The following is a 25,956-nucleotide window of genomic DNA, read 5'->3' on the forward strand; positions in this document are numbered from 1 at the left end:
CATTCACTATACGATTTTTAACAGGGAGTAACGGACCTCAGAAATTCTGCATTGAGAAGGTTGGCAAGGAGACGTGGCTTCCCCGGAGTCATACATGGTGAATTTTTTTTTTTTTTTTAAATTATTTGACTTCTATACGTAAAGATGTTACAGCTTTTTGCTCTCATCCGTGTGATATTTAAGCTTTCCCATTTCTCATTTTGTATTTTCTGACTTTCTGCAGCTTTAATCGCCTGGACTTGCCCCCGTACAAAAGCTTCGAACAGTTAAAAGAGAAGCTTCTTTTTGCGATCGAGGAAACTGAAGGATTTGGACAGGAGTAGAGAACTGTCCTCTCTGCAGCAGCACGTCCGGCAGAACGGGGGAAAATAAACAAAAAAAAACCACACGAGAAAAGAAAATTGCACAGAGAACTATCAATGTACATAAGCTATTTTGTCATTTTAAACCAAATCTTAATCCGAAACCTCATTTAGCAATCTCCATAACATTATTCCCCATGATTATGCAAGCATTTTAGCTTTTTTTTCTTATATTTTAAAAGCAGAAATCTAAAAACAATAATGGTTGGTTTTTTTTGTTTTGTTTTGTTTTTTTTTAAAGGGGATTGACAAAAAAAAATCAGAGAGGATTTTATAATTCAACCATATCTACAGCTCTAGTTTTATAGAGCTCTTAAAGAATGATTGTAGTGTTCAGTCCGGTGCCTGGGTTTTTTTTTTTTCCTCTTATTTTATTTTATTCTATTCAATTTTTTTTTTGGATCTTAAATTGTGTTTGTGCTGCAGTTGCATGGCTGTCTCCAGAGAAGATCAACCTTCTCCCCCTCCCTCCCCGTCTCCCCAAGATACATGAAACTCCATGCAGTGCATCCATAATCCACATGGCATATCATTGAAAAACAGTATTGCAGTTGTCACTTTAGACCAAAAGTATTTTTGTTTTCTCTCTCTCTCTCCTCAGCTGCTGCACATTTAGAGTACACTTTCTTAAATAGGAGTTCCCAGGGAAAGGACAACCCGCTCGCTCGCTGCATGTCACGGCTGTTCATTTACACTGAGGGCTTTACCAGGTCTCTAGATCGATCATAGACTACTGCGGAGACAGAAATGATATTTTGTTAGCATATTTAGAAAAGATACAAGTTCGAAAAGACAGAAGGCTGAGTGAAAATACTGCTGCCTAAAACATCCACCATCGTTCACTTGGTGTCTGGGAATAAACTTTCATGATCCTTGTTTTAATCCGGCCAGATTTATCTGGAGCAGAAACAATCATGAGTAATAGATATGACTGAAACTCATCCCTGTAGCTAAGAGAATCAAACACGCGTCTGAATCCTCATGTTGATTCGTACGCTTGTGGAGCTGAAGTTCACTGTGGCAACAAATCACTGTGTAAGTATTTGAAATATTAAAGGAAAACTCCACCCTGAATGATTTGCATATCAGTCTTTATAATTAATGTGATTTTCAACTGCATCCAAGATTTAATTTGTAATGAAATCCCAAGCTCTTTTTTTTTTTTTTTTGGGTCAAGAATTTGGTCTATTTTTCTTAAATTGGAGAGTGGGAGTGGCACCAGTGGGATTTATCCCTTGCTTCATCTCTACCTAAAGAGAGCGATGCAGCGGTGCTTTAGTCCTTTACTCTGTCCAGCTCTCTCACCTCCTCATCTGTACTCTCTTCTCAAACAGATCAGCTTCCACAGCTTTCATGCCAGATACCACCAGCAACCCTATCGTCATCTCGTAGATCACTAACTAGTCAAGCTGAGTCTATCTGTGTAGCGTTCAAAGTCCGACGTTTTCACCAATGTCTCCGCTACTTCTGCATCTCATTAATATGGTGTTGAACATCGCTGGAAAATGGTGAGAGACGTGCTCGCTCTTTTGTATTTGGAGCTAACGGCAAAATCTGATGATTATTTTTATTTTTTTTTTTTCTCTTTCTCTTATTAAACACTATTAATTGCATATCATTGTTCCCCTGTGACGTCCTTAAACTTCTCAACAATGGAAAAATACATCGCAGATCAACAGGATGCATGTTTCAGGATGGACTTTTCCTTTAAAGCTCAAATCGACCCTTACCACCATGCACTTGCTCTCGAAGGCCAACGACGTCGCAGTGGCGTATGAACTTGTGTCCGGAGCAGGACTGTTGGCTTTTTGACGTCTAGCTGTCACCCAGTTGGTGCGCGTGTGTGTGCGCGCGTGTGAATGGGCACTGTAGAGGATAAATCACTGGTCCTCTGAATTTCAATGCCAAGCTTTCACAGCGCTACTCATTTTTTTATCCGTTTCCTTTCATTTATTTCTCTCCCATTTTTTTTCTTCATTGACGAGGTGAATACACACAGATTGTGAACCACAGCTGCAATAGTGAACACTGAATTTAGACTGTAAAGTGTGAAGCCTGAAACTAAAAATGATGTAACTAACAACCCTTTTCAGCGTGTTCAAGTTTATGTGAGGATGAGGTGTGGCCATTAAAAAAAACAAAAAAAAAAACAACTCAATTGTACCCTCATTTTAAAAGAAACTGAAATGCCAGTATGTGATTAATTGTGCATTAGAAATAAAGACATTTTCTATTTAAACAAGTACATAGATTTTAAACACCTTTTTTTTTTTTTTTTTTTCTTCAAGTTTTGTGCAGTACCTGGATAGGAAGAAGAGACATGGCTTTTTTGCATAGATAATTTATTAGCAGTTATATTTCATTGGCAGTTAAATCATTTCTTTGCTCCAGGTGTCTGGTTGTCTAGTATGTTTTTCTTTTCCATGAAATGATGCATGAACATGTTTCACAGCTAACCCTGAAACTTGAATTCTACAGGCTGTTTAAAATTGTATTATTATTATTTTTAATTTTCCATTATATATATATATATATATATATTTTTTTTTTTTCCTTTTCTTTTGAAATGTGAAACCTACCAAAATCTGCCTCTGGTGCTTTCTGTCACAATACTAGCACGGGGAGAAGTTCTGTCCACTTCAATGAGTGAGTTTGTCAGCGAGCTGCTACTATTGTTATGATCCAGTCATTACAGTAAAATTCCTCACCACTGTTGGACAAGTTCAGTGCATTCATTAGTCTTGTATAATAATGATTGGAATGTGCACTTCACAGAGTTTGGTCAGACAGGACGCGGACCTGTCTGTCTGAACAAATAGTCAACTAAACAAAAAAGTACATAAAGAAGGACTGAAACACTTAAGGGTATGCTGTTATAGTCTGAAAATAATCCATGATAATGAAGTAGTTACTGTTATTACCCCAGTGTTTGATTATTTTTCTATAACATCACATCCTGATTTATTCCTCTTACACCACAGTGATTTGCCAATGATTGCAATTTTTACTTAATTAATGAATGACATGTCATGCTTTTTAACCGACTATAGTTACATTTAATGTTATGGAACGTCCACAAGACAAGTTAGTTCCCATTATCTCTTACATTGAAGCAGCTACTAACAGTCCCGCTTGTTTGTTTCTCTTGAATTTAATAAAACAAAAATGCAGCTTGACACGTTTCCAAGAAATCAGAAATCACAACCTCTTCTGTCCTGAAGACTTTCCTGTGGCGGAAAACCTACTGATCATTTACAAAGCACTGATACTGGAGACTCCTTCTATATGTAAATGTTAAATAAATGTCTCCTTGCAGAAAACGTCACCATATCAATAATGATGATTTTTCTTTGTGAAATAACAGCACATTTTTAGTCCAATTATTATTATGGTTAAAATTAATGTGGAGCATGCAGCATACGAGTCCCTATGATAGAGCAATTACTATAAAACCGTTAACACATTAGAGTGCATTAAAATAACCCTGTGATTTGAATTACAGCTGGAACTACTGCCATAGCTGCTGTTATAGAAAACTAATCAATATCTTCAGATCTGAGAATTCATCAGCACTGTGGTATAGAAAGGTATCAAATTACTTAACTAGCAGTGTTTGGGGCTTTCAGTCTTGTTCCTATTAGATGAACTGTTACACACACCATATGGCCAAAAATATGTGGACAAGTGACTATCGTATATATGTGCTTGTTGAACATCCCATTTCAGATGTAGTCCCTCTTTACTGTAATTATAACTTCCTTTCTTCTGGGAAGGCGTTCCACTAGATTTTGGAGCATGGCTTTGTGTTCATTCAGCTACAAGAGCATTAGTGAGGTCAGGTGCTGATCTAGCATGAGGAGATGCAGTCGGTGTTCCAGTTCATCCCAAAGGTGTTCAGTGGGGTTGAGGTCAGGGCTCTGTGCAGGACACTCGAGTTCTTCTACATTAACCTTAACACACCATGTCTTCATGGAGCTCGCTTTGTGCACAGGGGCATTGTCATGCTGGAACAGGTTTGGGCCTCTTGGTTCCAGTGAAGGGAAATTGTAATGCTACAGCATACAAATATGTTCTATACAACTGTGTGCAAAAGTTTCTGGAAGACCATGGGTGTGATAGTCAGTTGTCTGCAAACCTTTGGCCATGTAGTGCATGACATAGATAAACTCTGTAAACATTTACACTGTATATATACAGTACAATGGCCCCAGATCGATATTCTGTCTAAACATTAATCATAGTCATTTGACGTGACTCATTTAAATAGATGAAAATGGAAGCATTTATGCCCATGGAAAGGAAGAAGAGGGAATATTTTTATTCTAGTGGAGAGAATAAAAGAGAGAACCATACTTAATAAATTTGTTTTCTAAACTTTCAAATGGTATGGATAATAGTTCAGGCAGATAGGATTGGTCACATTACACTCAATGTAATTCAGATCATTAATACTTTATTACTATATGTCTACAATAAAAACTCATTTTAAACCCACAATATTTAAAATATTACTTGTTCCCTGTTAAGGCTATTGGAATTGAAATAAACCAAGGCACTAGTTTTGTTGTTGATACAGATGGATCCTTCCATCAGCCGTTTAGCTTCTTGAGCAGATCAAGTGCTTCTTTGTGAACCTGTTGGTAAATTGAGAATAGAAGAGGTAAAAAAACACCAATGGGACTGTGTTAAAGTAAGGAATAAAACATTTAGGGGCATGCTGTGGTAGGAAAATTATCATCAAAACAGAAAGCTTCCTGAGGTGGATTATTTCCCTTAGCAGCACATCCTAAAGTGTTTTATTCCTCTTATACCACAGCAATTTGCCAATGATTACAATTTTTAATTCATTTACAAATGACACATCATAACTGTTTGTAGTGACCGTTAATGTTGTGGAATATCAGAGGGACAAGGTAGTTCCTGTTATCACTTACCATATGTTACAGCAGCTATAAACAGTAGCCCCCTTACCAGTTAATACGCCCATCAGCCATAACATTAAAACCACTGACAGATGAAGTGAATAACATTATCTCGTTACAGTGGCACCTATTAAGGGGTGGGATATATTAGGCAGCAAGTGAACAGTCAGCTCTCAAAGTTGACATGTTGAAAGCAGGAAAAATGGGCAAGCGTAAGGATCTGAGCGACTTTGACAAGGGCCAAATTGTGATGGCTAGACGACTGGGTCAGAGCATCTCCTAAACGGCAGGTCTTGTGGGGTGTTCCCGGTATGCAGTGGTTAGTACCTACCAAGAGTGGTCCAAGGAAGAGTCATAGGTGCCCAATGCTCAATGATGCAAGCGGGGAGCAAAGGCTAGCCTGTCTAGTCCAATCCCACTGAAGAGCTACTGTAGCACAAATTGCTGAAAAAGTTAATGCGGGCTATGATAGAAAGGTGTCAGAACACACAGTGCATCACAGCCTGCAGCGTATCGGGCTGTGTAGCCACAGACCAGTCAGAGTGCCCATGCTGACCCTTGTCCGCTGCCAAAAGCACCTACAATGGGCATGTGAGCATCAGAACTGGACCATGGAGCAATGGAAGAAGGTGGCCTAGTCTGGTGAATCACGTTTTCTTTTGCATCATGTGAATGGCCGGGTGCGTGTGTGTTGCTTACCTGGGGAAGAGCTGGCATCTAGGTGCACTATGAGAAGAAGGCAAGCCGGTGGAGGCAGTGTGATACTCTGAGCTGTTGGTTTTTGTTGGGAAACCTTGGGTCCTGGCATTCATATGGATGTTACTTTGACACGTACCACCTACCTAAACACTGATGCAGACCAAGTACACCCCTTCATGGCAACGGTATTCTCTAATAGCAGTAGCCTCTTTCAGCAGGATAATGCTCCCTGCCACACTGGAAAAACTGTTCAGGAATAGTTTGAGGAACATGACAAAGGTGTTGACTTGGCCTCTAAATTCTCCAGATCTCAATTCAATCAAGCATCTGTGGGATGTGCTGGACAAACAAGTCTGATCCATGGATGTCCCACCTCACAACTTCTAGGACTTAAAGGATCTGCTGCTAATGTGTTTGTGCCAGATACCACAGCACACCTTCAGAAGGTTTTGTTTAGTCCATGCCTCGACGGGTCAGAGCTGTTTTGGCAGTGGCACAAGGGGGACCTACACAATACTAGGCAGGTGGTTTTAATGTTATGGCTGATCAGTGTAAGTAAACACACCTTAAAAAGAAACCATAAAGTGCAAACTCCTCTGTCGTGGTGGAAAACTTTTACTACGCACTGACACCAGAGACTCTTTCCATAAATGTTAAATAACTGTCTCCTAATAGTAAACCTCACCACATCAATTGATTACATATATTTGATTACTAGACATGTCCCTATGAATGAGCTGTTACTATAGAAACGATAACATTAGAATGACCACGTTAATATAAACCTGCGATCTGAATTACAGTCAGCACCACTGTCAGAGCTGCTGTTATAGAAAATGAATATCTTCTGACCAGTCAGACTCAAGAATTCAGCAGCACTGTGGTATGTCAAACATGTTTACTCTCATGGGTGTTCTAACCTGTTTGTCCTCATCTGTAATGGCAGGATAGTCTCGTGCTTTTTTAAGCCAAAGAAGAGCTTTCTCCTGGTCCTTGAGCATCATGTATGTCTTCCCAAGCATCAAAAGATTCTTGCTATAGAAGTTTGGGTCCACTGAAAACATAGAGAAGGCAAAAAAAAAGCACTTTAACGCTAGATAATGTCATTATTCTGCTGTGGGGTCAATGTCCAGAAATGTTAATAAACCTTGAGATGTCAGTACTGTACCTTCCTCAGCTCTCAGAAAAAACACCAAGGCCTAATAATCACAAAATATATGCTTAGAATGCATGTACAGTGGCTTGCATAAGTATTCCTCCCCCCAATCCCAGTTTTGTAGTGTTAGAACCTGGAACTGAAATGGACTTAATTGGGATGATGTCATGAATCTCCATTAAAAAAAAAACAACAAAAAAAAAACATAACACTGAAGTTGGGGTAATAATTATTCACTCCATTTAGCTGGGAAACCCCTAAAGTAGTTGTGGTCCAATCAGTTGCCATTAGAAATCACAATTAGACAGAGAAGCAACCAAGAGAGCAGGGGTGACTCTGAAGGGGCTGGAGAGATCCACAGCTCAGATGGGAGAAGCTGTTCACAGGACAAACAATAGCCTGGACACTTCACAAACCACACCAAGTTAGTGTTGAGCCATACGAAATCCACTTTGGAGTTTGCCAAAAGACATGTTGGAGACTCAGTAGATATGATGAGACCAAAACTGAACTCTTTACCCTTGGAACTGATAGCAGAAACCCAATACTACTCATCACCCTGAGAACACCATCCCCTCTGTGAAGCATGGTGGTGGTAGTATCACGTTGTGGGTATGCGTTTCATCAGCAGGGACTGGGAAGTTGGTCAAAATACAAGGCAATCCTTGCACAACACTTGTTCCAGTCTGCAAGAGACTTGAGACCGAGACAGAGGTTCACCTTCCAAACGGGACAATGACCTTACGTTACACTGGCGTGGTTTAAAATCTAAGAACCTAAATGTGTTAGCATAGTTAAATCAAAGCCCAGACCTTAATCCGGTTGAGAAGTCTATTTCAATTCCAGGTTATATATCCCAAAGCATAGATTTAAATGTCAGGAATGTTCTTTCTAAACTATTTTTTTATACAACAGGTAGATTTTTTTTTTCATATTGCAATGATGATAAAATGTGCACATGTCTAGAAGTTCTGCTTAGCATTTTACCTCTTCATAAGTAGCAGTTGGTGGTGATGCAAATAGAACCGCTGCGACTTTACGCTGGTACCACGGCAATTCAGCAAAGGCAAAACACCTGAGGAAGGAAAAACAAATCCAACCCGATGGCAGCCATGTTCATTTCCACTCTATCTATCAAATGAGAGTAAAGGTTTGAAGTCGGGTTCTTCATCCAGCAGTCGCCATGCACTTACCAATAACCCAGGATATGGATAGAAGTGGCATCTTTTGGATTTAGCTCAATAGCCCTCTGTGGAAATAACACACACATTCCTGATGATATTATGCATCTAATTTTTGCATGCTTTGAATATTGCATACAGCCAACCACAGAAGTATTGGCACCCTTCATAAAAATAAACCGCGCAAGTGATAGTTTCACTGAAAGTGTCAATTTAAACATGATAGTAAAGTTTTAGTTTAATACTACTTTTTCCACAACAAATAAATAACAGCACTCAGCTTCTTCCTGTATTGTCTTATAGGGTTATATATTATTAGGTTTGTGCAGGTGAACTTCCTGCTTCAAATCAGATCGTAGGTTTTCAATATGGTTCATATCCAGAGACTGAGATGGTGGTTGCAAAACGCAGCCATTTTTGTGTTCATCTGAAAGTACATTAGCACTTTGAAAGATTTTCTACAAACAAGTCGTAACCTCCTGGCAGAGGCGAGCAGGTTTTCGGCTAAAATATTCTTCTACTTGGTGGAATTCATGATGCTATTCATTGTAAGTCCCTAAACCACCAGCCACAAAAACTGCTCCGAAGCATCATTAATCCCTGACCATGTCCTTGCAGATGATGCAGATGCTGCGTATGACCAAAATGTTGGATTTCAATTGCAGTTTCACTGACACTTCCTGAAGATTTGTTCTACATTTTGTGCACTGCTCTTGAAGTAATGCTTACTTCATCCAATCTAAGGGTATATTTAGGCAAATGTGTGAGAGAAAATACTATTATTTTTAAAGTGTTCTTATAGGACTGTTTTTGTAAGAGGAAACATGGATTGTTTTTGCCTTTCAGACAGCACCAGTAATTCATGATCAACTTACCTCCAAATGCTCCTTAATGATGAAGGAATTTCCAATTTTAACTTTGACCCCTTCATAGTCTCCTACATCACTTAAGCAAACAGCATACCACTTGAAAAGTAAGAAAAAATGTGTTTTTTTTAAGGTTTTTTTAACATGTTAAAAGAGATTAATTGATCTAAGGGAAAAAAAAAACTGATCTAACACTAAAGCGCACGTACTTTGTGTGCAGCAAAGCAGTTTTCGTTTTTCTCCAGTGCTTTTTTGGCGTAGTCGAATGCCTCATAGCTGAGTTTTTTCTTCTGGTCAGCAGTGATGTTGGGCAGCAAAGCGAGGTCACGTGAGGCTCGAGCCAATCTCCACAGGAACTCTGCATCATCACTAACAACAGAGAGGAGCAAGAAAGAGGCTGTGTTACTCAAACAAAAACACATACTTCAGGATATTAAGGTTTGGAGTTTTGAAAGGGTTTTCCCACAGCATATAAATGAACAGTAATTAGAGAAAATGCATAATGAAAGGGCAACATTATCCTCAACTTAATTATCTACAGTAAATCCTGTCTATCCTGGATTCCAAGGAAGATTCCTCTCTCCTCGATTTCTCAGAGTACATTCAAGATTTGATACATCCTTAAAGACAGTCGGTTTCAAGTGATTTCTAGGTTGAAATACGGCAGGTTATGGAGATAAGGAGGCATCGACTTTGCCTAATTTGACAAAGTTTGTATGTACAAGACCTAGTGAGACTGCACTGAATTGAATGTTCTGGTATCGAACAGATGCACACACAAGTAATAAAGGTCTGTGTCAAAGCACAAACCAGAAAACACCCTCACTTTCTGTCAGAACATTTTACAAATAATGATAAAGAGCTTTCATTTTAAATATAAAATTGGCAAATTCCCCAAGGTTCTTGTAAAAAAAAAAAAAAAAAAAAAAAAAAAATCCAAGACCCTTTATAAAACATTCACACTAACTTTTACACTTTCCAATGCTTGTTCCCTTTGGGTATTGTGTATAATGTGTTTTTGTCATGACTCATCTCTTTCTGTTGTTAAAAAAATTGTAAAATTAATAAAAACAATTTAAAAAAAACCTTTTCAGACCCATTGAGTTTTTATAATAATAAAATTATTATAATAAAAATTATAGGCTGCACTGTTTAATGTGATGTTCATTAAGCATCTGTGTTGGTTCACCAAAATTAGATAAAATCCTCAATTCTTTACCTTTTTCCAGTGTGAGCCATTTTTAGGGTTAGAAACTCTGTATGTCATGACAGTGTACTCACTTAATGGGATGGCCAGGACCGCAAAGACACCCAGACACATTCCAGACGTGGTTTAGAAGGGCACAGGAATAGAAGCTGATTGATTCATTGCATTGATGCAAAGTGGAGACTTTTTCACTGCCACATGTTCTCCAATAAATATAAATAAAACTCAAACTTCACTGTGGTACAAAAGCTGATCATGTTTGGCTTTTAGTCGACATTAGCCTATCTCCCGGTGCCTGAAGGTGGTGCCATAGGCGGATCTTGCATACACCCATTAAAAAAAAATGATTCTGTTCATCGTTTTTAGCGTCACTCTCACGACCCCATGCTGTGACCCCTGGGTAAAGAGCCCCTGCCATAAACCAACTATTTTTGTTTTTCTTTCTAACTCTGTCTTAATAAATTCATCTTTTTGCAATGCTTGACTATTTTTTGGATTTTATTCAATTTTGAGTGCGACATTTTGATATTAATTTGCACTTTGGACCCAATTGGTCAAGGTTAACAATGTACAAGCATTTTTTTTTCCTTTTACAACAGAATATCCATATCCTTAAACTTTCCCAGATCTGGAACTGAGTACCTATGAGTAATTCCAGATATTCCAGATCTGTAGTCTGTCTATCGTGTTACGTAAGTAACCAGTAGGTTCCCGGAGGCACTGAAAGACCCCTTTTTTCCCTCGTGCAGCTTTTCATCGCTGCCAGCTCTGAGGGTACTAAAGGACATCGCCTACAAGTAACACTCCTCTTCCTTTCTGCCATCACACACTGCCTGTTACTTTATCTACAAAGTCGAAATTCATTCCCATCTGAGAATAAGAGGAAAGCGTGTTGCCTACCTGTCCTTATACTGCAGCAGGAGCTGGTAAAGTTTCTCGGTTTCTCCACAGCTGTACAAGTAATCGGCTTGTTCTATAACTTCCTCAGCTGAACAGAAGGAAACAGGAGAAGCCGGAGTCAGTGGTATATTCCTATATTTCCTTTATCCTGATATATCCTGCACATGGATACAGTCTTGTTTTAAAAGCAGTACCTTTGTCAAGTGCAAACACTGCAGTTGCACAATACACTCTCCGGAGTGTTTCATATCCCAGATAAGATAGTGGAGGTAAAGTGACGAGTATCGCAGTATTCCGAGCCTAATGTTGGGTTACACAACAACACGTTAAACAAACAGAGAGCAAGAAAAGAAAAAGGTGACAGGGTCCAAAATCTTTCTTCTTAGCCTAAAGGTATTAATTCAGTAATGTGTTTTTTTAACCCACCAACAACAACTTTCTTCGTAGGACAATAAGGACTAAAGTCACAGAGAGGGAGAGGAAAAAAAGGAGAGAAAGAAATTGATAAAGAAAAAATAAAAAAAAGAAAGAGCAAAAAAGAAAAAAAATAATACAAAATATTTAATATTACCTGTGCATGTGGCAATCAAGAAATCACAATCAAACACAATTTGACTAATATATATATATATACACACAAAGAGGGAAAAAAAAATGCAGAGAAAAGAGAATCATTAATCATTTTTGTGTTGTTTTGTCCATCCAAGATTCTCATTATGGCTATATTCCAAGAACAGGCAGTTGAATGAGTGTAAGATTTATATGGAGTTATCAGTGTAACCAGCAGATGAACTGATTAGATTTTACAATTGATCCAAAAAGGGTCAAGGTCACATCAAGGACAAATGTCTGAAATACTTTTTTTTCCCCCTATAGCTTCTTTCCTGTTTGTCATATAGAGATGTTACTTACACTCATGTTCAGGAACTCAAGGCCCATCTTCTAGATTTTTGCCAACATGTATTTGAGGTACAGTTCCCTCTGAACGTATCAGAACGGCAAGGCGATGTTCTTTTGTCTTTGCTATATGCTGAATACATTTGAGTTTTAGATCAAAAGATGAATATGAGATGATAGATCAGAATGTCAGCTTTCAGTTCCTGATATTTACATCTAGATGTGCTAAACAACTTAGAACATGGCACCTTTGGTGGCAGACCATCCAATTTTTAGGTGAGCAAAAAGTATTGGAACAGATAGTCTTACAGTAAATTACCCAATTTTTTTCAGTGTATAGCAAAAACAAAAGAATTGGCCTTGCCTTTCCAATACTTTTGGAGGAGACTGTGTACAAAGTAGTAACCCGGCGATGCTGCTGGCATTAAGTTCTACTTGTTTTACTACTAACTTCAATTTTTGCAGTTACAGTTGGTAATAATTTGTGTTTCCTGCATGATTGGAGCCTAGAATGCAATATGAACTCATGAATTAGAAAAGTTTAGGAGGAAAAGTTTATTTTGAGCTTAATGTTGGATTAAAAAGGGATACTAAAATGCCTAATGTTTAACACACATTAAACAAACTAAATCTAGAAATTGTTTATGTATTAAAATTTTCACTAACTAGTTTTAGACATATTGACAACTTTTACACAACTTTCACGCAACCTCACCCCCAAATGTTTAACACACGTTAGCATCCAGAAACTGCTGATGAAATTTTTCAGTAACCAGCTGGGACATCATGTCAACATTTATGCAGAAATCTGAATTCATAATATATAAAAGTATACAAACCTCAGGAGATAAAGTGGGGACTAATGCAATAATGTGAAACTATCTGAATGAAACACTGACTAACAAATAGCAAGACAGCAAAAAAAAAAAAAAAAAACAAGTAGAAAAAGAAGAAACGGCAGGGTGTAAAGTGGGGATCTGTTGTTTTTAGCCTGGAATTGGTGATGCATTAATGTTTCAGTAACCAGTTTAAGACACTGTGATAACATTTATGCAGAACACTGGTTCTGTTTATGAACAGATACTAAAATGCCTAATGTTTAACACACGTTTAGCAAACCCTTGTTCATTCATTAAAAATGTTCCAGTTAGGACGTCTTGAACATTTATGCAGAAACCTCGATTATGTTTAATGAACTGATCTAAAAAAATATGATGTGAATTTATAATATATAAAAATATACAAAGATGAAGTGAGGAGTAATGTGATAATCTGAAACTATCTGAATTTAGGGTTAAAAAAAAAGTTAAACACCGAACAAACATAAAGCAAGATAGCATAGATTAAAAAAAGAGAGAAAAAGAAGAAATGGCAGGGTGAAAATAAAAATGTGTATTTCTGGTTTTTATCCTGGGATTAATGCAATAAATATTTCAGTAATCAGTTGTAGACAGACTGACAACATTTATACAGAAAGCTGGATTATTTTAATGAATTTCAGCAGATAAAGTGAAGAGTAATGCAGTGGGTTAAAAAAAAAATCATGCTGAACCCCGACAAACAAAAAGCGAGGTAGCAAATAAGTTTTAAAAAAAAAAAGAAAGAAAGAACAGGGTGCAAAGCTGTTTTTTTTTTTTTATCTTGAAATTGTTGATGAATTACATTTTTCAGTAATCGGGTTTAGACAGCCTTTATACAGAAACCTGGATTAATTTTAATGACGAGATCCTAAAATATGATCTGAATTGATAATTTCTAAAAGTTCACAAAAAGCAAGACAGCAAAAAGAAAAGTAGCAAAAGTGCAAAGTCTGTATTTCTTGCTCTTCTCCTGATTTGATTTTGATTTGATTAAATATTTCAGCTATTGGTTTTAGACATTTCGACATTAATGCAGAAAACTGGATTATTATTTTCCATACGAAAATGTGATTTGAATTCATAATTTATAAATGTTCACAAACTTCAGCTGATCAAGCATGCAGTAATGCAGTAATGCACACACACACACACACACACACAGAGGAGGAAGAGAAAGAGGAGGAAAAAGAAGAAATGACAAGGTGCAAAAACATTTATTTATTGTTTGTTTGTTTTTCCTTCTGAAATTGTTGATGCATTAAATTTTAAATTTAATAACATTTATAAAATAAAATAAAATAACTGGTTTTATATTTCTTGACAACATTTAGACATGTTAGGATAAACGTTAGGCAAAAATTTGGATATGTTTCTTTCTTTCTTTCTTCTTTTTTTTTAATGTAAGCCAAAACGATCTGAGATTATTATTATTTTTATTATTATTATTATTATTATTATTATTATGGTAAACCATATAAGAGTAGGAGGATAAATTTGACATAAATTTGATATATATTAGTAGATGTAATAAAATATAAGTTGTATGTAAGTCCTTTACTCTGTTCTCCTGAGTGACCTTCATAACAACAACAACAACAACAATAATAATAATAATAATAATAATAATAATAATAATAATAATAAAAGCAGACTGGTGTCGAGGTTGTGAAAAGAATAATAGAATAATAAAACTAAAAGAAAGTATAAGATGAAATAAGATATAAGGAGATTTAGAGTGAATGATGAAGTGCTACACAGCCGGCAGGACGTGTGTGTGTGTGTGAGAGAGAGAGAGAGAGAGAGAGACAGAGACAGAGAGACTCTTACTGAAGCTGAGCTCCTCCGGAAAGCGCTGCAGCGGCGCCGCGTTATTCCGCTCAGTGCCCGCGTTAAAGCCCGCAGCGGAGACACAGCGGCCATGTCCTCACCCCGCACACTGCACACACACTCACTACACACACACACTCACTACACACACACACTCACTACACACACTCACTCACTCACCTACTGCTGCACACAACCCTACACACTCCCCGCTTCACTGCTCTGTCCACTTCCGGTAGTGATAGCAGACATATCGTAAAATAAAAGTCCTAATAAACGCAAGCTGTTTTTGTTTGTTTATTTGTTTGTTTGTTTTATTTTTTTTTTTTTAATTTTTGAATAAAACTAAAATTTAACTGTGAGACAACTTAAGTGTTGACATGCCGAAATACTGAGAAACAAAAGATTCAGACATGTAAGATTATTGTGTTAACACGGGAAACCTGAGCAGGGTTGCCAAATATCAGCGCAAAACACACACACACACACACACACACACACACACACACACACACACACACACACACAAATCCCCCTGTAAATATCCTAGACAGCCAACCAGCGAGACAGTCTATCTATCTATCTATGTCAGAGAGATGCTGCCACTATATGTGATATTGGATGGGAGGAGTGTGTCTTCTGATCTACAGTCAGCTTTTATTTCACTCCAGTTGGTTTGTATGAAAGCTGAAATGTCCCATATGCCTACTAATATACACTAAATGACCAAAGGTTTGTGGACACCTGACCATCACATCTATATGTGGTGCTTTCCCAAACTGGTGCCACAAAGTTGGAAGCACACAATTGTGTAGATTGTCTTTGTATGCTGTAGCATTATAATTTCCCTTCACTGGAACTAAGAGGCACAAACCTGTTCCAGCATCACGATGCCCCTGTACACAAAGAGAGCTCCATGAAGACATGGTGTGTTAAGGTTGGAGTGGAAGAACTCGAGTGTCCTGCACAGAGCCCTGACCTCAACCCCACTGAACACCTTTGGGATGAACTGGAACACCGACTGAACCCCAGACCTCCCCACCAACATCAGTGCCTGATCTCACTAATGCTCTTATAGCTGAATGATCACAAATCCCCACAGCCACGCTCCAAAATCTAGTGGAAAGCCTTCCCAGAAGAGTGGAGGTTATTATAACAGTAAAGAGGGACTACATCTGGAATGGGATGTTCAACAAGCACATACAGGTGTGACGGCCAAATGTCCACATACTTTTGGCCGTATAGTGTACCTCAGAATGTTACTCAGAGTTACACTGTTGTTGAATTCACTCTTATAGTTCATTTATTTCCAATTGTCCTTTAAATTGTCTTTGATTTGGTCCTTTTAACATGACACCAGTGTTTACTCCAGGAACAACACTTTGTAATTTTCTTGACAGCAGATGTCAAGAAAATGTATTTTATTTTATATATTAATTTGCTAATTATTTAATTGTAATAAATGAATTAAATTAAATGAATTCAGTTTGATGATGAAAACATTCAATATAATATTATATAAAATCAAATCCACAGATATGTCAAAACATATTTTAGTGCATAAAATTTATTTTTAAAAAGAAGAAACACAAATGAAGGTTTAAATCATTTTGTTTGTGCATATCATTTACATGTTAGTTGCTTTTAGTTTCTTACTTGTTGCATTTTGCTAAAACAGAGCACACTAAGGGTTGCCAGATATGTGTTAAATCAACGTTACCTCGATGACTCGTGCTAGCTTGCTAATGCATGCTGCAATAAAGTCTGTGTAACTGTTTAATAGCTCTAAAACACTAAAACACGATTAAAAAATGAGCTCTCTGTGGAGATTTTGCAAATCTGCCAGGTAAACACTTATGCAATTGAGGATTTTAATTTACTTTCACATGTAAAAATAACTGAAAAATAGCAATATGGTTTTAAATGGTCCCCCTGTTTGAGGTTAGTTTAAATGGTAATTACTCAGAGACATGTCAGTACCTGATATTTTCCCTCATGTTAGGTTTCTCACCATGAATCTGAGATTATTACCAAATTACCAGACCAAAGATCAAACTGTTAAAATAGGAAAAAAAAAAAAAAAAAAAAAAAAGACTACACATATACGTAGTGAAGTAGTGTTGAACAGACCACTGCATTACACACTGGCCTATAACTTATATTTACAGATATTTATGATTATCAGACTCCAGGAAGTAACTGCAGTGTACTTACTTTATTACTGTAGATGTAGTAATAACTAGATAGGTAAAGTTAGTCACCACAAAGCCAGTCTGAAATTTTAAAATAGTTATCAGTTTGAAATCTGAAGGTAATGTGCAGTTTTAAGAAAGAGAGATAGATAGATAGGGTGCCAATACTTGTAGAGTTGATTAGATAGATAGATAGATAGATAGATAGGGTGCCAATACTTGTAGAATTGATTAGATAGATAGATAGGTAGACAGATAGATAGATAGATAGGGTGCCAATACTTGTAGAGTTGATTAGATAGATAGATAGATAGATAGATAGATAGGGTGCCAATACTTGTAGAGTTGATTAGATAGATAGATAGGTAGACAGATAGATAGATAGATAGATAGATAGGGTGCCAATACTTGTAGAGTTGATTAGATAGATAGATAGATAGATAGATAGGGTGCCAATACTTGTAGAGTTGATTAGATAGATAGATAGATAGATAGATAGGCATGCAGGCAGGTAGGCAGGAAAACTACAAACTTTGTGCACGTTGCTTGGTGAATCCGGAGTGTATCCCGGGAATGCTGGGTGTGAGTCGGGAATACACCCTGTTTGTGATGGCAGTCTGTCACATGGTACCCTGCACACACACAGTACATTCACACACATTTACAGCTAGTGGTGATTTAGCGTAGCGTAGCCACCTACTGGTATGTTCTTGGGAGGAGGGAGGAAACTGGAGAACCTGGAGGAAACCCACCATGAGAACGAGTCAAACTCCACACAGATGGTAATTAAGAGTTCAGGACTCTTAATTGCCACTTGGTGTGAATGAGTGTGTGAGTGAGTGTGTGAATGTGTGCTCTGACCGGTGACAGCACATGACTGGTGACAGCACATGAAGAATCTGACATATATTTGATGGTTTATTGTGCAGTCTGTACACTTTTTTTTAGGATTCCTGGTGTTCAGCTGCACACCACTGGTGTATTGATGAGGGCTTCAGTGGAGGACTTTAACCAGGACAAGGCTCAACTCAGGAAACTAAAGAAGAAACCTGACAATGAGGTTAAACCCAAGAGCTCAAGATCATCATGCAATTTTTTTTTGGAAAATACTACATAATTGTAAATTATTGGAAGATAAACAGATTGCATTGATTTTTTATTTCTATGCTGTGAATCATTTGTGCATGTGTGTGTGTGTGTGTGTATGTGTATCTATACAAGGCAAAGTGGGATGCCTGGAAGTCTCAGGACACCTTGTCACAGGTGAGCTGCTATTAAAATAAAATGTACTTGCTATCAAGTAATACTTCAGTGTTTTTTAACCAAATTTTTCTGTTCACTACATTTGTAGCATGTGTGTAATTACCATAGACAAGAATTTGGACATGTTCTCCGGTACTGATAAGGGAAGATGTTGAACTCTTTCAATAAACGTGAAGGCAAAACATATTTTTGTAGGAGTTCATAAATCAGTCAAAGATATTATTATATACAGTATTATTATAGGACTAAATAATATCTAAATTTGCATAATTTGTCCATTTAGACAGTGGGCTACTTTTTCTTAAAGAAGAATTTGCCATTATGCAAAGAAGTACAGTGCCTTGCATAAGTTTTCACCCCCATGAACTTTGTAGTGCTACTACCTGGATCTAAAATGGACTTAATTGGGATTACATATCATGAATCTACACAAGATAGCCCCAAATATAGAGAGTATAAAGTATAAAAAGCCAAAATGAAAGAAAAAAGTATGAGTTGTGATTGTATAAGTATTCACCCCCACTGCTGTCTGATTAGTTCTGGTGCCATTGGATTTTTCTGCCAAATGCCATAAATGAGGTCACATAAGTAGTTGAAGGGGTTCTTCAAGGATACGCTTGTCCTAGAAGAACCACCACACTGAGCACCAGCTCTCCCCAGGGCCGTGTGCTCAGTCCGCAGCTGTTCACTCTGTCGACTCATGACTGTGCTGCAAAGTACAGTTCAAATCACATCATCAAGTTTGCTGACGACACTACTGTTGTGGGCCTCATCAGCAACAATGATGAGTCAGTGTACAGGGAGGAGGTGAACCAGCTCGCAGAATGGTGTAGAGACAACAATCTATCTCTCAGTGTTGATAAGACCAAAGAGATGATTGTTGACTTCAGGAGAACTCGAGTGGACCACTTACCAATGCACATCAACAGAACAACTGTGGAGAGAGTCAAAACTCCAAGTTTCTTGGTGTGCACATGACAGCAGACATCTCCCGAACTCTCAACACCACCTGCCTAGCCTAGAAGGCCCAACACTTCCTCCTCCACTTGCTGCGGAGGCTGAAGGCAGCCAAACTCCCCCTTTCCATCCTCACCACTTTCTACAGAGGGATGATAGAGAGCGTCCTGACCAGCTGTCTCACCACATGATATGGGAACTGCACAGTTTCCTCCCACAAGACCCTACCGCAGATTACGAGAACAACTGAAAAGATCATTGGGGTCTCTCTAGCCACCATGAACACCTTGTACAATAACCCTCTCACCGCTCTCATTGACCACCTGGCAGAAGGTACAGGAGCATCCATGCTACCACCACCACCAGACTCAGCAACAGTTTCTTCTCTGAGGCAGTCAGATTACTCAACATCTCACCTGGGCTAGTCAAAGTCCTAACCCAGTATGACTCAACACCACTGCACACACACACGCACACACACAGCTGCATTAGACAATTTCTATTTACGAGACTCTTTTTTGCTACTACATTTATTGCTGCTACACTACTCAGCAGGATACAGCCCGTCTTGCAGTAGCTTTTCGACGCAGCACTGTTCTGTTGTCACTGCACTGTATATCTATTGTACTGGATATTAAATGTTCTGCATATTTTGTTCTGTGTATTTATTGTCTCACACTCGTCTCACACAGTTGTGTATTCCGACTTTATGTAGTCTTGTGTACTGTACTACAGTACTGTTATGTGTTGCACCATGGTCCTGGAGAAATCACATTTTGTTCCAGTGTAATTTTGTGAGCTCTACAGAGGAATGACATTAAAAACCCACTTGATTTGACTTGACTGGCAGTGTATAATGTAGTGAATGCAAAAATGGGCTTTTCCAGTTCAGCTTGTGTGGAGAACTTCCAGCTCTAATCTAACACTGCTGCTTCTAGTATTAGCAGAATTATGTTTTTTGTGTGTTGAGCAAAACCTGAAGCTTAGATAGATATCATAAATATGTAAAGGAATCATATTATCTTCTCGTTTTTTGCCTCAGGAGGCTGTAGGGCAGCAGTATGTGGATCTCAAGTCGTCTCCAGTAGCAGCAGGTTCACCCACAGGAAGTGTAAAAGCCTTCCAGACGCTGCTGGTCACCACAGATGACGGCATCACCACCATCCGACTCAACAGACCACAGAAGAAGAACGCCATCACTGTGGAGGTGAACTAACATCTGACGCTAGTATTAATGTAATTCTACAACCTTTGAGAATAAATTACGGCACTTTTTTCTAGATGTACCGTGAGATAGTGGAGGCTCTGGATCTCGCCGGGAAAGACGACTCCATCATCACAGTTATGACAGGTACAGGAAGCAGAATTTTTCTACCAAGGCCTAAAAATCATGTCCTTGACTTTTTATTTTTATGTCCGCACAGGCAGTGGAGATTACTACTGCAGCGGCAATGATCTGAACAACTTCAGTAAAGCTCTAGAGTGTGGTGTTGAGAAGACGGCTGAAGAGTTGAAGGAGTTACTCAGGTAAGGTTACTTCCTAAATTTGCTATCTGTGTTGTGTACACGCATTTGATACTGATTTTAAGGGAAATAGAACATGGGAGCCAGAGCATACCATCAGGGTACATCTTTTGTATCTTTAACCTGGGAAGGTAAATGTGCTGTACCTGTAATTAGCTTTTAGAGTAAAACTTACGTCCTTAAAGTCTGATTATGTACCTTATATATTATTTTTAAAGGATACTATTCATGTCAAAGGTACATAAGAAGTACCACCTCAGTGACAAGGAGAAGTATGTCATGCTAGTAAATCCATATTCAGTAGATGTTTCAGATATTTTTGTGTTTTCTGTTCCACTGAGTCAGACTTGAGGAACTAGTGGAGGTATAGATTTGGCCATTTTTATTACTCAGCTCCTATGCTAGTGTAGCGTGTAGGACTAGCAACACACAGACAGCCTAGAGTTACACACAGTTAACCATGAAGATGGCTTTGGACTTCATATGACTGATATGAACAGTTTTGCTATGATAGCTTTAGGACTGCAATTCCCATGAACAGTTTTAGTTACACAATATACTTCATGTGAAAATTCTAATGAAATTTTATGGTTACACAATTGCACTTTTTGTCCATGTAGAACACAGTTACAGAATCACATTTATAATCACACTATTCAGTGTCACCCAGATGAGGATGGGTTCCTTTTGAGTCTGGTTCCTCTCAAGGTTTCTTCCTCATGTCTTCTCAGGGAGTTTTTCTTTGCCGCCATCACCTCTGGCTTGCTCATTAGGGATAAATTCATAAATTTAAAATTCATATTCTGAGTTTATATTTTTCTGTAAGGCTGCATTGTGACAATGTCCATTGTTAAAAGTGCTATACAAATAAAACTGAATTGAATTGAATTAAAATATTACATATGCTCTTTATTTATATGAGACTTGTCTGAATATGACTCCCAGTATTTCAAAATAATAGCACGTGAAATATTAATAGCACATGTGAACTAACCATCCTCATAGAGCAATATTTGCTATATTAATTTGTAATAGAAAGGAATAAAACAAAAGAGGAGATTGTGAGTTTCTCTTATTTGGGAACTGCTGCTCTAAACAAAGACGAGGGCTCATGCATTTTTTCAAGAAGACTTAAAACATTTTTATGTTTTCTTTTATTTAATAGTATTTGCTGCATTCCTATTCACAGGCATTATGTAAAATCCTACACTGACTTCCCGAAGCCTCTGGCTGCTGTTGTAAACGGGCCAGCTTTAGGAGTTTCTGTCACTGCACTCGGCCTCTTTGACATCGTCTACGCCACTGAAAGCGTGAGCTACCGTTTAATCACTGTGTGTTAAAAGCATTATTAAATATCTACCAGTCACATTAGCATTCCTGAGAGTCCTAAAGTTCCACCTTTAGTGCTATGCTGTGGTTTTACTGTTAATTTCTGTAATCCCAGGCTACTTTCCAAACCCACTTCACTCAGCAAGGACAGAGCCCTTCATGCTGCTCCTCATACACCTTCCCTGGAATTATGGGCCCTACAAAGGTACACAACATGTAAGAGATGCTGCGTTAATGCTGTTTATACCACAGCACTGTTGAATTCTTGATTCTGACTGGTCCGAAGGTGTTAATTAATATTCTCTCACAGTAGTGCCATCTGTAATTCAACTGTGTTGAATAAAGTTTAAAGGTGCGGTAGGTAAGATTAGCGGTTAAGTAGGTGGGTCCGACTTTTGAATTATTTTTTTTTTCCTTGAGCCCATCCCCTCCATTCCCTGAATCATGAATCTCCAACCAAAGGATCTACAGAGGCCCATAGAGTAGAGTGACTATAAATGAAGTAAATGACTGACAGGAGGCCAATCCAAACACAAATAAGCATTCCGGTCCGGAAGTCAGTTTTCCATATGGGTTTCCTCAGCGACTTATTACAGTTGTGCTGAGGTCACGGCTTAAACCTTTACTTTTGTATCATGTTCTACATACTTTCCAGGTCATTTGCACAAGTAATAAATAAGAAAATTGACTATTGTATGTTTTAAGTTAAACTCTGGAGTATTTCTCATTCTTTAGGTTGTCTCTTTTAATACAGTAGTGTGTTATTTGATTGATTGGTCATGGACAAGGAGGTGTTTTGACGTGCTGTAGTGTATAAATGCTGTAGTGTATAATTCTGTGTTCTTTGTGTCCAGGCCAGTGAGATGCTCTTGTTCAATAAGAAGCTGACGGCTACACAGGCGTATGAACTGGGCCTAGTGACTGAAGTTTTTCCTGACAGCAGCTTTCAGTCGGAGGTCTGGACCAGGCTAAAGGCCTACGCCAAACTGCCTCCAAATGTAAGGATTCACGCATACACATCTAGTAGGTTACACATATCATGTATTATGAATTATCTATGTTCTACATCTGTACAGCAGGAAAACTGGGAGAAAAGACCAGAAAATCAGTTTACCTCAAAATTTATTAGATTATAGGAGATTATAGTAGATTATATATTAGATTATACTAATTATAGTAGACGTTTAAGGGCAGTTATACAAATGTGGTCTTTTTTTTTTTTTTTTTTTTGTAGAACATTTTAATGAATTCTTGAGTCAATGGTATTTGTACATTAGTAATGAATGATAGCTTAATATGTTCACTTTTTCAAGATGTGTCTATTTTTCAAAGGGAAGCATTTCTAGTGAGTTTATGCACAACCATTGTGGTCAGTTTCGGTCTGATCCTGCATAAATACCACAAAATGTTAAGAAAATAACCTGATTTACTTACTGATTATTGCTTCAGTGTTGGAACAGACAACATCTGTACAGCAGAATGAAAATAGCAAAGATGAAAATAAAAAAACAAAAAAACTGAGCAGCAAATATTCTTCTCAGTAATGCTTCAAAATACTAGTAAACGTCATACTATCAATACTACATTACAGCTTATTTATTTCTCATGTCCTCTGTCTCCTCAGTCTCTGGCTCTGTCCAAGCAGCTGATGCGTCAGGTGGAGAAGGACAAACTCCACGCTGTGAACGACGCCGAGGTGGAGAGGCTGATGGAGCGCTGGCTCTCTGATGAGTGCATGCAGGCCATCATGAGCTTCTTCCAGGCAAAAGCCAAACGACAGCTTAGCTAGCTAGCAGTTTTATTTAACATTGTTAATGTTGTTCGTGCAGTTACAGCAGTTGCTAATACAGTTGTGTTACTTTAAATCATAGACTGGGCTTTACCACAGAAAAGCCAGCTTTAACAAAAAACCAGCACTGAATGCTAATGTTTCATTAATTACGATACCTTGCTAACTGCTAATTAAAATTAATTATACATACTGTATAATAGTGCTGATGAATGTTTAACTAGAAAAGAAAGAAAGAAAGAAAGAAAGAAAATTGACATTATGAAAGAAGGACAGAAAGAAAGGAAGGTAGGAATAAAGGAAGGGATGAAAAAAGGATGGAAAAGAAACTAGAAAACAAAGACAGACACAGAAAGAAAGAAAGAAAGAAAGAAAGAAAGAAAGAAAATGGAAGTTATGAAGGAAGAACAGAAAGAAAGTAAGGTAGGAATTAAGGAAGGGATGAAAAAGGGATGGAAATGAAACTAGAAAAGAAAGACAGACACAGAAAGAAAGAAAGAAAGAAAGAAAGAAAGAAAGAAAGAAAGAAAGAAAGAAAGAAAAAATGGAAGTTATGAAGGAAGAACAGAAAGAAAGTAAGGTAGGAATTAAGGAAGGGATGAAAAAGGGATGGAAATGAAACTAGAAAAGAAAGACAGACACAGCAAGAAAGAAAGAAAGAAAGAAAGAAAAAGAAAGAAAGAAAAAATGGAAGTTATGAAGGAAGAACAGAAAGAAAGTAAGGTAGGAATTAAGGAAGGGATGAAAAAAGGATGGAAAAGAAACTAGAAAAGAAAGACAGACACAGAAAGAAAGAAAGAAAGAAAGAAAGAAAGAGAAAAAATGGAAGTTATGAAGGAAGAACAGAAAGAAAGTAAGGTAGGAATTAAGGAAGGGATGAAAAAGGGATGGAAATGAAACTAGAAAACAAAGACAGACACAGAAAGAAAGAAAGAAAGAAAGAAAGAAAGAAAGAAAGAAAGAAAGAAAATGGAAGTTATGAAGGAAGAACAGAAAGAAAGTAAGGTAGGAATTAAGGAAGGGATGAAAAAGGGATGGAAATGAAACTAGAAAAGAAAGACAGACACAGAAAGAAAGAAAGAAAGAAAGAAAGAAAGAAAGAAAAAAAATGGAAGTTATGAAGGAAGAACAGAAAGAAAGTAAGGTAGGAATTAAGGAAGGGATGAAAAAGGGATGGAAATGAAACTAGAAAAGAAAGACAGACACAGCAAGAAAGAAAGAAAGAAAGAAAGAAAGAAACAATGGAAGTTATGAAGTAAGAACAGAAAGAAAGTAAGGTAGAAATTAAGGAAGGGATGAAAAAAGGATGGAAATGAAACTAGAAAAGAAAGACAGACACAGAAAGAAAGAAAGAAAGAAAGAAAGAAAGAAAGAAAGAAAATGGAAGTTATGAAGGAAGAACAGAAAGAAAGTAAGGTAGGAATTAAGGAAGGGATGAAAAAGGGATGGAAATGAAACTAGAAAAGAAAGACAGACACAGAAAGAAAGAAAGAAAGAAAGAAAGAAAGAAAGAAAGAAAGAAAGAAAGAAAGAAAAAAAATGGAAGTTATGAAGGAAGAACAGAAAGAAAGTAAGGTAGGAATTAAGGAAGGGATGAAAAAGGGATGGAAATGAAACTAGAAAAGAAAGACAGACACAGCAAGAAAGAAAGAAAGAAAGAAAGAAAGAAACAATGGAAGTTATGAAGTAAGAACAGAAAGAAAGTAAGGTAGAAATTAAGGAAGGGATGAAAAAAGGATGGAAATGAAACTAGAAAAGAAAGACAGACACAGACAGAAAGAAAGAAAGAAAGAAAACCCTGTTTATATCATGTGTGTCTATCGGCTCTCTGCCTTCACTTTGAAAGAGCCGAGTCAAAGAGCCGACTCAAAGAGCAGACTCACAGAGATGAGTTAAAGAGCCGATTCAAAGAGCCGATTCAAAGAGCAGACTCACAGAGCCAACTCAAAGAGACAAGTTAAAGAGCAGACTCACAGAGCCGACTCATAGAGCCGACTCATAGAGCCGACTCGGATCACAACCGAC

The 25,956-nt window shown here is 37.7% G+C and overlaps 3 protein-coding genes across 8 annotated transcripts in view; 2 read left to right on the top strand and 1 right to left on the bottom strand.

Moving 5' to 3' along the window:
* Positions 1 to 3,083, top strand: part of LOC113545425 (NEDD4-like E3 ubiquitin-protein ligase WWP1) — a 46,150-nt gene extending 43,067 nt beyond the window's left edge. For 2 of the 6 annotated variants that reach the window (XM_053234225.1, XM_053234224.1), the window contains exons 24-25: positions 25 to 97; positions 224 to 3,083. In XM_053234225.1, the coding sequence (XP_053090200.1) occupies positions 25 to 97; positions 224 to 323 (173 nt within the window). In that variant the 3' untranslated portion in view covers positions 324 to 3,083. The remainder of the gene's footprint in view (positions 1 to 24; positions 98 to 223) is intronic. The other 4 variants (XM_053234215.1, XM_053234207.1, XM_034305371.2 and 1 more) reach the window with 4 other exon arrangements.
* Positions 3,084 to 4,656: 1,573 nt separating this feature from the next.
* rmdn1 (regulator of microtubule dynamics 1) lies at positions 4,657 to 15,114 on the bottom strand. Its single transcript, XM_026944823.3, has 10 exons — positions 14,878 to 15,114; positions 11,488 to 11,593; positions 11,294 to 11,381; positions 9,396 to 9,555; positions 9,196 to 9,285; positions 8,333 to 8,388; positions 8,127 to 8,214; positions 7,152 to 7,182; positions 6,904 to 7,037; positions 4,657 to 4,996 (listed from the first exon to the last, which is right to left on the bottom strand). The coding sequence occupies exons 1-10, from the start codon at positions 14,968 to 14,970 to the stop codon at positions 4,952 to 4,954; spliced, it is 891 nt and encodes a 296-aa protein (XP_026800624.2). The 5' UTR covers positions 14,971 to 15,114; the 3' UTR covers positions 4,657 to 4,951.
* Positions 15,115 to 16,585: 1,471 nt separating this feature from the next.
* LOC113545462 (enoyl-CoA delta isomerase 2) lies at positions 16,586 to 24,275 on the top strand. Its single transcript, XM_026944832.3, has 10 exons — positions 16,586 to 16,723; positions 18,018 to 18,129; positions 18,291 to 18,332; positions 20,332 to 20,496; positions 20,571 to 20,640; positions 20,714 to 20,816; positions 22,003 to 22,123; positions 22,258 to 22,347; positions 22,997 to 23,140; positions 23,767 to 24,275. Exons 1-10 carry the CDS (start codon positions 16,689 to 16,691, stop codon positions 23,929 to 23,931), a joined length of 1,047 nt encoding a protein of 348 aa, XP_026800633.3. The 5' UTR covers positions 16,586 to 16,688; the 3' UTR covers positions 23,932 to 24,275.
* Positions 24,276 to 25,956: the final 1,681 nt, after the last annotated feature.

Source organism: Pangasianodon hypophthalmus, chromosome 1 (genome assembly GCF_027358585.1).
Source record: "Pangasianodon hypophthalmus isolate fPanHyp1 chromosome 1, fPanHyp1.pri, whole genome shotgun sequence".
In the NCBI taxonomy this organism is placed as follows: Eukaryota; Metazoa; Chordata; class Actinopteri; order Siluriformes; family Pangasiidae; genus Pangasianodon; species Pangasianodon hypophthalmus.